The sequence below is a fragment of the Mercenaria mercenaria genome, chromosome 12, assembly GCF_021730395.1.
Source record: "Mercenaria mercenaria strain notata chromosome 12, MADL_Memer_1, whole genome shotgun sequence".
NCBI classification, from domain to species: Eukaryota; Metazoa; Mollusca; class Bivalvia; order Venerida; family Veneridae; genus Mercenaria; species Mercenaria mercenaria.
In genome coordinates, this window is record NC_069372.1 from 15803863 (window position 1) to 15816532 (window position 12670).

Below are 12670 nucleotides of genomic sequence, written 5' to 3' on the forward strand. Positions count from 1 at the left end.
AAATTTCTAAAACTCACATTTATGACTTATTTCATGAATCTTGGGCAGAAATTAACCTTGATGATTTTTGGGCAAGTTTCGAAATTTTGGGCAGTTGGGTCAAAAACAGGTCCTAGATGAAATCAAAGGAAAAGCTGTTTAACACTCTGGGGCCACATTTAGACCAATCTAATGAAACTTGGCAGAAAATTTTAATTTTATGATTTGACCTTTAGGTCGTAGCCAGGTGAGCAATAGGGCCTTCAGGGCCCTTGTTAAATTTTTGAATAATTTTCCAATTTAGAAAAGAATTAGAACTATTTAAAAAAATCTAGAGTATCTTAAAGGATATTTCAATTTAGAACATTTTTATTATAGCTATGTGATATTTAAGGGAAAATTTAAAAAAGCTTTATACAAATGAAAAAAAAAAGTAGCTTAAAAAGAAAAGTCTTTTTGATTTCTTCCAAATTTTTAAAAAAATTTATGGTTTTATTGAATGGGGGAAAAAGAAAAACACCAAAAAAAAAAGGTCCAAAAAAATTAATTTACAACAAATGTAACAGTTTTGTATTTTTTCTTTTTTTGAACATTTTAAATAGTTACCATAAACTCAATTATAATCAAAAACCCCGAAGTTTTTAAAAAAAGGGGTTTTTATATAATAGAAAGGCACCGCCTAGCATTTGGGGATTTACTTTTATTTTCCCTTTGAAAGAAATATTCAAATTTTAAGAAAATGAAACTTTGCTCAAAAATGTGTTACATTTAGTTCATAACCCTTACGCGAATTCATACTTTTTAAAATTTACGGAAGCCATGCCGGTGAAGTCATTCAGCGTTCTCGCACTAGCTTTTAGAATTTTGTTTTGTTTGTTTGCACTCCACGCAGAAACTTGACGGTCTTTACACTTCCTTACTGTTTTAAAAGTGTTTTTCAGTTGCATGTACAGTTTTCATTACGAAAAAGAAGTAAAATAATTATGTTAGCGCGGTTTACGAGTTTCTACGACTGATTCGGGGTGCTCGAATGTTCATAAAGACAACCAGTCACGGATTTTACATAAACCGGAACCGGAAAACATCGAAAAAATTGCCTCAGTATATGCAAACAGCAAAGACGAATATCTATATACAGACGTTACCGTCTCGGGGATTTTCATCCCCTATTAAGTGTATAAGCATATATAAGGTTCATGTCAAGGTCAAGTAGTTTATCACCTCCCCATATTTCCAAACACATCAACTTTGATTTTTAAAAAAATCATTATTGCAATTAAATTGCCAAACTTTCATATATCAGCATAGCCTGCAGCAATAATGTGCTTCAGTGAGCGAATGTCACCGAGGATTATTTATAAAAGATCAGAGTTGCACAATATTGGACAATTACCAAGTGCACAAAAGAGACCTAATCCCATGATTATCAAAAGATTGAAAGAGTTTCGATTAATTCAGTATAGAGGGACTCGAGGTGGGAAAAACCAGATTAGACGAGCATGGGACACTAACAATGGGGTAAATAATAACAACTTGATACGGATAAAACCTGAAAACTGTACATTAGTTCAGGGGCAGAAAAACATCAAAATTTGCTCCGTCAATACACGATCAGTGAAAAATAAAACACTCTCCATATGTGACTTCATCCTTACAAATGAATTCGACATTTGTGCCATAACTGAGACATGGCTCGGTAGCTCTGTTGACAAAGCGTGCATCGGCGAACTCGTGCCCGACTGTTACAAATGAAACATGTCCCTCGTAGTGGTAGGCGCGGCGGGGGCGTAGCAATTATTCACAAGAGAGCCATACAAGTGAACATTGTCACATCAAGCAAAGACAACGAATTTTCCCAATTTGAGTATATGGATTGCAATGTAGTTACAGGCGGACACTCCATAGGCCTACGGCTTGCCATTATATACCGGCCACCCCCTTCCAAAGAAAACGGTTTAAACACAAATATTTTCCTGGAGCAAGAATGGCCCAATTTCTTAACTAAATATGCTACAATTGACAAGACCACCATCATTGTAGGGGACATTAACTTCCATCTTGATTTACCGGAAAATAGTGACACAAAAAGTTTACAAGCAGTCTAGATGCATGTGGCATGCGTCAACATGTACATGAACCAACACATGTAGCTGGGCATACGTTGGATGTAGTGATAACCAGAGATAATGATGTCACGGTTTCAAATATCGAGGTCATAGATCCTGGACTCTCTGATTCAAATGGAAAGATGTCACGTGATCATTTTGCTGTGATATTTGACGCTAAAGCTTCCAAACCACCCCCAGTACGAAAAACTGTGTCGTACAGGAAATTACGTTCGATCGACATTGACTCATTTCGAGAAGACATACGAAGAATTGATTTCTTTAACACACAATGCACTCCATCTGATACTGATATCGATGAATTTGTGGCGGAATATTCAAATCAGTTAATTTCTATAGTAGACAAACACGCCCCTTTGACTACCAAGACTATTGTGTTAAGACCTTCATGTCCTTGGTATACCGAGCAACTCCACAAAGCAAAACATCAGAAACGAAAATTAGAACGGAAATGGCGTGAAAGTAAGCTCACAATCGATCACCAAATTTACCGAACACAGTGTGCTGAAGTGAATAAGATGCTAAAACAAGCTCGTGTTGAATACTATACAGGCAAAATTGACTCATGTGGCAGTGATCATAAGAGTTTATCAAAGATTACCAGAAATCTTCTTGGCGATACAAATCAGGTGATTTTACCATCACAATCATCTCCACAGCATCTCGCACAAGATTTCAGTGACTTCTTTATTGGAAAGATCGAAACAATCAGAAACGATATAGCATCGCAAACACAATCTGTATCTGATTTAGATGACATAGAAACTGAATACACAGGTGTCAATTATGTAGAGTTTACTCAAGCCTCAGAAGACGAAGTGAAATCAATTATCAAAAAGTCAGCGAACAAATCATGCGAACTAGATCCTATCCCAACATGGTTATTAAAAGAATGTCTTGACGAACTAACACCAGTGATAACAACAATTATGAATGCATCTCTAGATGCTGCGTATGTGCCCAAAGCGTTCAAACATTCACGAATAAGACCTCTTCTAAAAAAGCCAAGCCTAGATTCTAATGTCCTAAAAAACTATAGACCTGTGTCAAACTTGCCGTTTCTGTCTAAAATCTTAGAAAAAGTGGTAGATGTTCGAATTGAAAATCATCTGAGGAACAACGAACTTCATGAAGTTAATCAATCTGCTTATAAAAAATTCCACTCAACCGAAACCGCCCTATTAAAAGTTCAAAATGACATTCTTCAATCGTTGGATAAGAACAATGTGACTATTCTTGTGATGCTTGATCTCTCTGCAGCATTTGACACTATTGACCACGGGACGTTGATTCATCGCCTTGAACGTCACTTTGGTGTTACAGGCAAGCCACTCGCATGGATGATGTCATACCTTAGTGACCGCTACCAAACCGTATGCATAGATGGCGAGCTATCACAACCAGTGCTAATGAAGTACAGTGTACCCCAAGGGTCTGTCCTGGGGCCAAAGAACTACACAATGTACACAAAACCAGTCGGAGCTATCTGCAGAAAGCACGGACTGAACAATCATTTCTATGCGGACGATTCGCAGTTATATCAATCATTCAAACCAATAAATAAAATGTCTATTGAGGAGACCATTCATCGCGTTGAAAGTTGTTTAAAGGATATAGTAAGTTGGATGAATAATAACATGTTGAAACTCAATGCTGAAAAAACAGAATTAATCATATTTTCATCTGAACACAAGACACAATCTGTTTCAAACATATCTGTGAAAGTGGACGGCTCTGAAATCAAACAATCAGGCAGTGTCAGGAACCTCGGTGCTTTCCTGGATTCGAACATGAGGATGGAGCAACATGTGAATAGTGTGTGTAGGAATTCCTATGCACAGTTGCGGCAAATTAGTCACATCAGACAATATATAACCGCAAACGCAACCAAATCTCTAATCAACTCTCTTGTTACATCACGTTTGGATTATTGCAACTCTCTTCTATATGGAATTCCGAAACGGTCAATGAACAAACTGCAATATGTCCAAAACACGGCAGCTAGAATCGTAACCAGAACATCCAGATACGACCATATAACGCCTGTTCTGCGTGAACTCCATTGGCTTCCTGTGCAATGTAGGGTAGAATACAAAATTATAACACATACATATAAGGCACTCAAAGATCAATCACCAGCTTATGTAGCGAACATGCTAGAAATATATACACCATCCAGAAATCTGAGATCGCAGAATAATGCATTAAAACTAGTGGTGCCCAAATGTCGAACAATACGATTTGGTGACAGGAGCTTTCAGACAGCTGCTGCGAGGTTATGGAATGCCCTCCCATCTGGCATAAGAGAGTGCAAGACCGTGCAAAGTTTCAAAAAAGCGCTAAAGACGCATTATTTCATACAATTCTTTGGCAACTAACATCTCACTGATTACCTGATTTATAATGTAGGTACTTTGCCGCCAATTAATTACTTTAATTAAGAACTCCAGTGTGACAGAATAATGTTGGCGGTGTTTTTTTTTTTTTTTTTTTTTTTTTTCTGTGGGATGTATCATGGATGTTTTCCGGGCCGTTTAGGTAGCGATTGACCCAATCATCCGGGTCGGTTTGCATGCTGTGATGCATTTCGCAGACATCATACTGTTTAATTCTGTCTGTTCAAAATGTAAGATATCTTCTGTTCTATTCTGCTCTGACCTGTGTCTTTGATAGGTCAGTTAATGTTTTATGATATTGTACTTTTGTTTCATGTTTTGATCGGCCTACCTTCCAATTTAAAATGCTTGGTATCTTATTACCGTAATGTAATTTTAATTTCTTCTATAATAGTTCAATTCCCATTTTTTTTATTGAACATTATATAAATGTTTTTATGTAAAGCACTTTTGAACGTATTTTTATATGAAAAGAGTGCTATATAAATGTGGTATATAATAATAATAATAATAACTTCTGTGGTCTTATTTGTTCAGTATAACTTGATATACGTGTAAGCAGATATACTCATGGTAGTCAAAAAGTTTGCGAACTGCCGATTATGGGCATTTCATGCGCAGGAATATTAGTGTAATGCTGAAATTTGAAGTAACAAAGCCAACTTTGTTTATCTTTATTTGACTCATCTTGGCGAATGTGGGAATTTAGGCTGGCTAATATTTTGACAGATTTTATGAATTTTGCAAACTTCATGAATATTTCCATGTTGCAAACTTTTACATTTATACATTACAAGTTATGAAGAATTAATGTTCTACAAAGTATACAACATGTGTAGAACTTGGCCTGAGGAGTGGTGTCAAACCACTTTACATGAACCTTAAACAACTGGTATAGTAGAATTCAACGTGTCCTCAGGCCTCTGTGAATGAGTGGTTAAGGAAACTGACACTGAATCACTGGCCCCCTCACTGATGTGGGTTCAAGCCTCACTCGGGGTGTTGAATTCTTCAAAGGAAGCCATCCAGCTGGCCTGTGGAAGGTTGGTGGTTCTACCCAAGTGTCTGCCCTTGACGAAATAATGCACTTGTTTACTGTGAATTTATGATGATTCATCATACGGGTATTTTGTATTCCAGATAAAAGATGGCGTTATCAGGGAGACAAGCAGAAAGCAAATCTTCTCCCACATCGTCACGAGGCTGCACTAAAGACTATGAAATTTTTTGTCAACTATGTGACCTAGACAACCATAGACTTCCAGCCTTCGGGTTCTGCAAAGACTGTAAACAGCACCTGTGTAAATCTTGTTTTAACCATCACAGAAGCACCAAACACACCCAATATCATGTCCTATTGGATGGAAACAGCATGCCACAAACCCTTCGAGTTCCATCAGAACCTGCTATTTTGTATTCCAGAAAAAAGATGGCGGTATCACGGAGACAAGTTGAAAGCCAATCTTCTCCCACATTGTCACGAGGCTGCATGGAAGACTATGAAATTTTTTGTCAACCATGTGACTTAGTCGACCGCCGACTTCCAGCTTTCGGGTTCTGCAAAGACTGTGAAGAGCACCTGTGTGAATCTTGTTTTAAAAATCACAGAATGACCAAACCCACCCGATATCATATTCTATTGGATGAAAACAACATGCCACAAACTCTTCGAGTTCCATCAGAACCTGCTAATGCTGATCAATCTAATGATCTTCCAACGCCCTGCCCTGAACACAAGCAAGAAATTATCAAGTTCTTCTGCCATGACCATGAAACACTTCAATGCAATGTATGTGTCACACTAGACCACACACGAACATCTTGCCAAGTCGACTATATACCTGACATATCTAAGAAGAGCCTAGAAAGCAAAGAAACCTTAAAGGACCTAGAGAAGGTGATTGAAAGATACAAGAAAGCAATAGTAGAACTAAAGGAAAAGTTTTGCAAATCTGCAAAGTCCTTGAAAGATGTTCTTGCTGAGATAAAGAGCTTCAGACAAGAGATAAATCAAAGAATTGATGAACTGGAAAAGAAAGCTATAGAAAGAGCAAAGGATCTACAAAAAGAGAATAATACAATACTGAAAAGAGCAGAAAAAACATGCAATGATATCACAAAGTCTATTGAAGCATCATCTGACACTATCAAACAACTAAGAGACTCCAAACAAGCAGCCAGACTCTTTATTGAACTCAAATCTGCTGAAAAATTGATCAGGGATCAAGAGAAAAGGCTTTTACAGCTACCATCACCAGAAAATGTCACAGAATTCTGTTTTCTACCAAGTCCAGCTATAATCTCCTCTCTTCAAGAAGAAAAATCTTTAGGCACTATAACACATAAAAAGAAAGAACTAACATTACCAAGGCTTTCACATCAAGGAGATATCTATGTGAAGACACCAAAAGATAAAGAGGGATGCTGGGTAACAGGAATGGTTCTCCTTACCCCTTCCAGACTGATTCTCACAGACAGCAATAACAAGTCCATCAAAATGGTTGATCTGAACAACAAGTCCGTAACTGATCATCTACAACTAGATACTCCTCCGATGGACGTCACCATGGTAACCAGTAATCAAGTTGCTGTCACCCTGTCTGACAAGGGAACAGTTCAATTTATATCTGCCAATTCAAACAGGCTTTCAAAGAAACACAAACTCAAAGTTGATGGATACTGCTGTGGTATAAGTTGTTACCAAGAGAAACTTGTTGTAACATTCGGTAATCCACGCAAAGTACAAATCATTGACTTGAAGGGAAAAGTACTGACAACAATCACAGATGATTCTGAGGGTGACAGTCTTTACTTCGTTGCTCCATATCATGTCACATCAAATAGTCACTTTATATATGTCTCCGAGGCAAGAATGTATGAAGTTTTAAGGTTTAACTGGGAGGGTGAACCAATAGGCAGATATAGTGACCTGACCACTCCTAGAGGTCTTGTAATGTTAAATAATGAATCCATCTTAGTGAGCGAAAAAGACAGTGGCAACATACAACATATATCTGGTGACTTAAGCAGAGGTGATATTGTGTTGAAAGACCTGTCAAGTCCAGATGCTATCTGTTGGTGCAGTACTGACAGTATTCTATACATTAGTTGTTTCACTGACGAAGATTTATATTCAAATTCTATTAAAATCTACAAGATGCTAGAGTATAATAATCCACTTTAGGAGAGAATTCCCTGTCCTAACACTGGAGTTATTCGTGAAATTCTGAATTGTAAACCAAAGGCAATGTATAAAACTGAAGACTGACTTAACAACTGAAAACAATGTGCATCAAACTGACTTACAGTAAAAAAAAACTCGTTAGTAACATAAGGTATAATTATGATCTATATTTTTTTGCACTGTAAGGTTAGTGTCCAATTACTGCAGCACACCTTATTGTATTTATTACAATGTATTTTTATTGTAGATTCGGATCACAAAAATTTATTACAATGTATTTACAGTCAAATTCCGTTCACTCAAACTCAACGGGACATGCAAAATTAATTTTGAGTTATCGGTAGTTTAAGTGTTGGAATAATATACATTACATGGAAATTTTGCAGAAACCGGACGGTGAGTTTGAGCTAAAAGTGGTGTTTAAATTATCTGAGTCTGAGCTAATGAAGTTCAGTTGTATTAATAGCTTATATACCAGCATCTAACGTAAAAAATAATGGGACTGGTATATTATTTCATATTAATATTTGTAATCTTTGTTCACGTCTCAAAAATTTTGATATTTCAAGACATAGACATTACAGTTACAAACAGGGCAACAATTTTGAGTTATAGAACTTTCCAATATTTTGGTGCTTAACAGATAACAGATCACACCAAAATTATTGCTAAGCTTTAAAAGTGCAAAACAGAGTAATGGAACTTGTGCACTGCAGTCAGATCATCACAGTGAACAAGAGTGTGAAGTCTCATCTATTTGAATTAGTTGAATCTTCGATACCAGCTTACATGTACATACAAAAATTGACAAAAATTGCTAAGTCATCAAAGGGGCATAACTTTGTAAAAACTAAGAAATAATTTATAGCAAGAGAGTGTTTTAACACTATTTATGAATGATGGGCGGTTATACATCAGGCATACTAATATCACGAGGGTGCAATCCGAGTGAAATTATTTGTACGACATATTATTGACTGAGTGTATAAATAGTGTTAAAACACAGTTGTTTTGCTATAAATTATTTTGATTCTAATATGCCCTTAATCTAAAACAGTAGATAAAATATAGAAGCGTTCTTTCTTTGTTGCAACAAAAAATTTGACGTCGTCGCATGTTAACGAGACGTCATTCCAGTGTAAGAGTGTTTTAACCGAGACAAGCATATTAGAATGCAAAACAGAATTATGGAACTTGTGCATCATCACTGTGAAGTGTGTGAAGTTCCAATCCATTCCTTCAAGTGTTTACTGAGATACCTGCCTACATACAAAACTTTACCGAATCCAGATGCCTTCACCAGAATGGGCGAGTACAATAGCTTTACCTAGTCTTCAAAAGTCAAGCAAACAAAAGCTGTGTGCTGACAGCGTGCTCGACTATTCGAAGAACTGATGTACCAGAATTTCATTTTCCCGACATTCCTAAAATTTCATTTTTCACTGATCATTATCAAAATGTTCCTGACAATTCACTGACCTTGAAAAAAATAATTTTTCCTTGCCTTTTTAAGATAAGTGGCAACCTGAATTGAAGAAAAATGCAGAAAATTTGGCCTATAGAACGTTAATGAAGTTTTTCTATTATTTAACCTTGTGACCCAGTTTACCGTAAAACCCTCCAATAGTTACACTTGTCAAAGGTTTTATTGAAGTTGTATATATAACTGGCCAAATGATAAACGATGATAGTAGCAGACATAACACGACAACTGACAAATGGCGATCACAATAGTTCACCTTGGGCGTCTTGTGCTCAGATGATATAGTCACTTCAAACTTTGTTGGGTTTATCTTCACACCAACACAATTATAGGTCAAATTGCAACTTTCCAGCTTTGATAGTGGAGGAAGACCCCGGTTGCCCCTTCGTGCACTATTTCATCACGGACGAGCACCTGGATTGAACCACCGACCTTCCGTAAGCCAGCTGGATGGCTTCATCACATGAAGAATTCAACACCCCAAGTGAGGCTCGAATCCAAATCCATGAGGGGCAAGTGATTTGAAGTCAACAAACTTAACCATTCGGCCATGGAGGCCCCTACTTAACACTTTAAAATCATACCTTGTGATCTCTGGTGATTCCCTGGTAATGTTTGACAAGGCGAATGCTGAGGACTGTGCAACTGCTGAACACGGGGACTGCAGATAGAAAGATACAACATATTAGACTTCTAGGTAGATGGCTAAAAGAAGAAACGTAAGGCTAGACGGTTGTGTGGGATACCAAGAGATCAAATTCATTAGTAAATGTATGTATCAATAAACTAACACTCTGAAATTTCATAAGGCTTTTAATATGATGTTAAAACCTGATAAAACAAATAGATAATGCACAATTCCATAGTTAGAAAATCTCTACTTTCAATATTCAATACATATGAACTTAATGGGTTAGGACAATAAAGGGAGGTAATCTTAAACAATGGATTCCATAATTTTTCCTTCTATGTTAATCAGTACTCAAACATGTGGCAAACACATGAGAAAACTAGAGGTGCTTTTAATAAAAGCGCATGTCTCCAATGACCGCCTAATCATCCAAATAGAAAGTCTATCTTTATAAACTGTTTGCAGCTTATTGGTATCTGTTGGAGCTGGAGTAGGAGTAACCGATATACATCTGTGTATCAGTAATAATGTTCACGGGCAATAATTCCAAAGTGCCTGGGCCAATTTGGCTAGTTATCGAACTTGCTGAGGACTTACTGGCAAACACATTTTGTTCAAGTTTGGTAAAGATCGGATGAGAAATGTTTGACTTAAGAGTGCGGACAAGCTTTGTGACAGACGCACACACACACACACACACACACACACACACAGACAGGAGTAAATCAATATGTCTCCATCAATAATAGTATAACAAGAGGACCATGATGGTCCTGAATCGCTCACCTCTTCCCACATGATCCAGTTTTGAGTATGACGTCGTTTTTTCTATTATTTGACATAGTGACCTAATTTTTGAGCTCATGTGACCCAGTTTTGAACTTGACCTAGATACTATAAAGATAAAAATTCTGACCAATTTTCATGAAGATCCATTGAAAAATATGGTCTCTAGAGAGGTCACAAGGTTTTTCTATTATTTGACCTATTGACCTAGTTTTTTAAGGCACGTGACCCAGTTTCAAACTTGACCTAGATATCATCAAGGTGAACATTCTGACCAATTTCATGAAGATCCATTCAAGGGTATGGCCTCTGGAGAGGTCACAAGGTTTTTCTATTTCAAGACCTACTGACCTAGTTTTTGATCGCAGTTGACCCAGTTTCAAACAAAATCAACATTCAGACCAACTTTCATACAGATCCCATGAAAAATATGGCCTCTAGAGAGGTCACAACGTTTTTTCATTATTTTACCTACTGACCTACTTTTTGATGGCACGTGACCCACTTTCAAACCTGACTTAGATATCATCAAGGTGAACATTCTGACCAATTTTTATGGAGATCCATTCACAAGTATGGCCTCTAGAGAGGTCACAAGGTTTTTCTATTTTTAGATCTACTGACCTAGTTTTTGACCGCACATGACCCTGTTTCGAATCTGACCTAGATATCATCAAGATGAACATTCAGACCAACTTTCATGAAGATCCATTGAAAAATATTGCCTTTAGAGAGGTCACAAGGTTTTTCTATTATTTGACCTACTGACCTAGTTTTTGATGGCACGTTACCCAGTTTCGAACTTGCCCTAGATATCATCAAGATGAACATTCAGACCAACTTTTACACAGATCCCATGAAAAATATGGCCTTTAGAGAGGTCACAAGGTTTTTCTATTATTTGACCTACTGACCTAGTTTTTGAAGGTACCTGACCCAGTTTCGAACTTGATCTAGATATCATCAAGGTGAACGTTCTGACCAATTTTCATGAAGATCTTGTGAAATATATGGCCTCTAGAAAGGTCACAAGGTTTTTCTATTTTTAGACCTACTGACCTAGTTTTTGATGGCACGTGACCCAGTTTCGAACTTGACCTAGATATCATCAAGATGAACATTCAGACCAACTTTCATACAGATCCCATGAAAAATATGGCCTTTAGAGAGGTCACAAGGTTTTTCTATTATTTGACCTACTGACCTAGTTTTTGACGGCACATGACCCAGTTTCGAACTTGATCTAGATATCATCAAGGTGAACGTTCTGACCAACTTTCATGAAGATCTTGTAAAATATATGGCCTCTAGAGAGGTCACAAGGTTTTTCTATTTTTAGTCCTACTGACCTAGTTTTTGAAGGCACGTGACCCACTTTTGAATTTGACCTAGATATCATCAAGGTGAACATTCTGACAAATTTTCATGAAAATTTCATGAAATATATGGCCTCTAGAGAGGTCACAAGGTTTTTCTATTTTTAGACCTACTGACCTAGTTTTTGACCGCACGTGACCCAGTTTCGAACTTGACCTAGATATCATCAAGATGAACATTCAGACCAACTTTCACACAGATCCCATGAAAAATATGGCCTTTAGAGAGGTCACAAGGTTTTTCTATTATTTGACCTACTGACCTAGTTTTTGAAGGTACGTGACCCAGTTTCGAACCTGACCTAAATATCATAAAGGTGAACGTTCTGACAAATTTTCATGAAGATCTTGTGAAATATATGGCCTCTAGAAAGGTCACAAGGTTTTTCTATTTTTAGACCTACTGACCTAGTTTTTGACGGCACGTGACCCAGTTTCAAACTTGACCTAGACATCATCAAGATGAACATTCAGACCAACTTTCATACAGATCCCATAATAAATATGGCCTTTAGAGAGGTCACAAGGTTTTTCTATTATATGACCTACTGACCTAGTTTTTGACGGCACGTGACCCAGTTTCAAACTTGACCTAGATATCATCAAGGTGAATGTTCTGACCAATTTTCATGAAGATCTTGTAAAATATATGGCCTCTAGAGAGGTCACAAGGTTTTTCTATTTTTAGACCTACTGACCTAGTTTTTGA

General features: G+C 37.1%; 1 protein-coding gene across 1 annotated transcript; it reads left to right on the forward strand.

The window, feature by feature from the left end:
- Positions 1-5930: 5930 nt before the first annotated feature.
- On the forward strand, positions 5931-7685 carry LOC128547505 (uncharacterized). Its single transcript, XM_053520453.1, has one exon. The coding sequence runs from the start codon at positions 5931-5933 to the stop codon at positions 7683-7685; it is 1755 nt and encodes a 584-aa protein (XP_053376428.1).
- The last annotated feature ends 4985 nt before the right edge of the window (positions 7686-12670 follow it).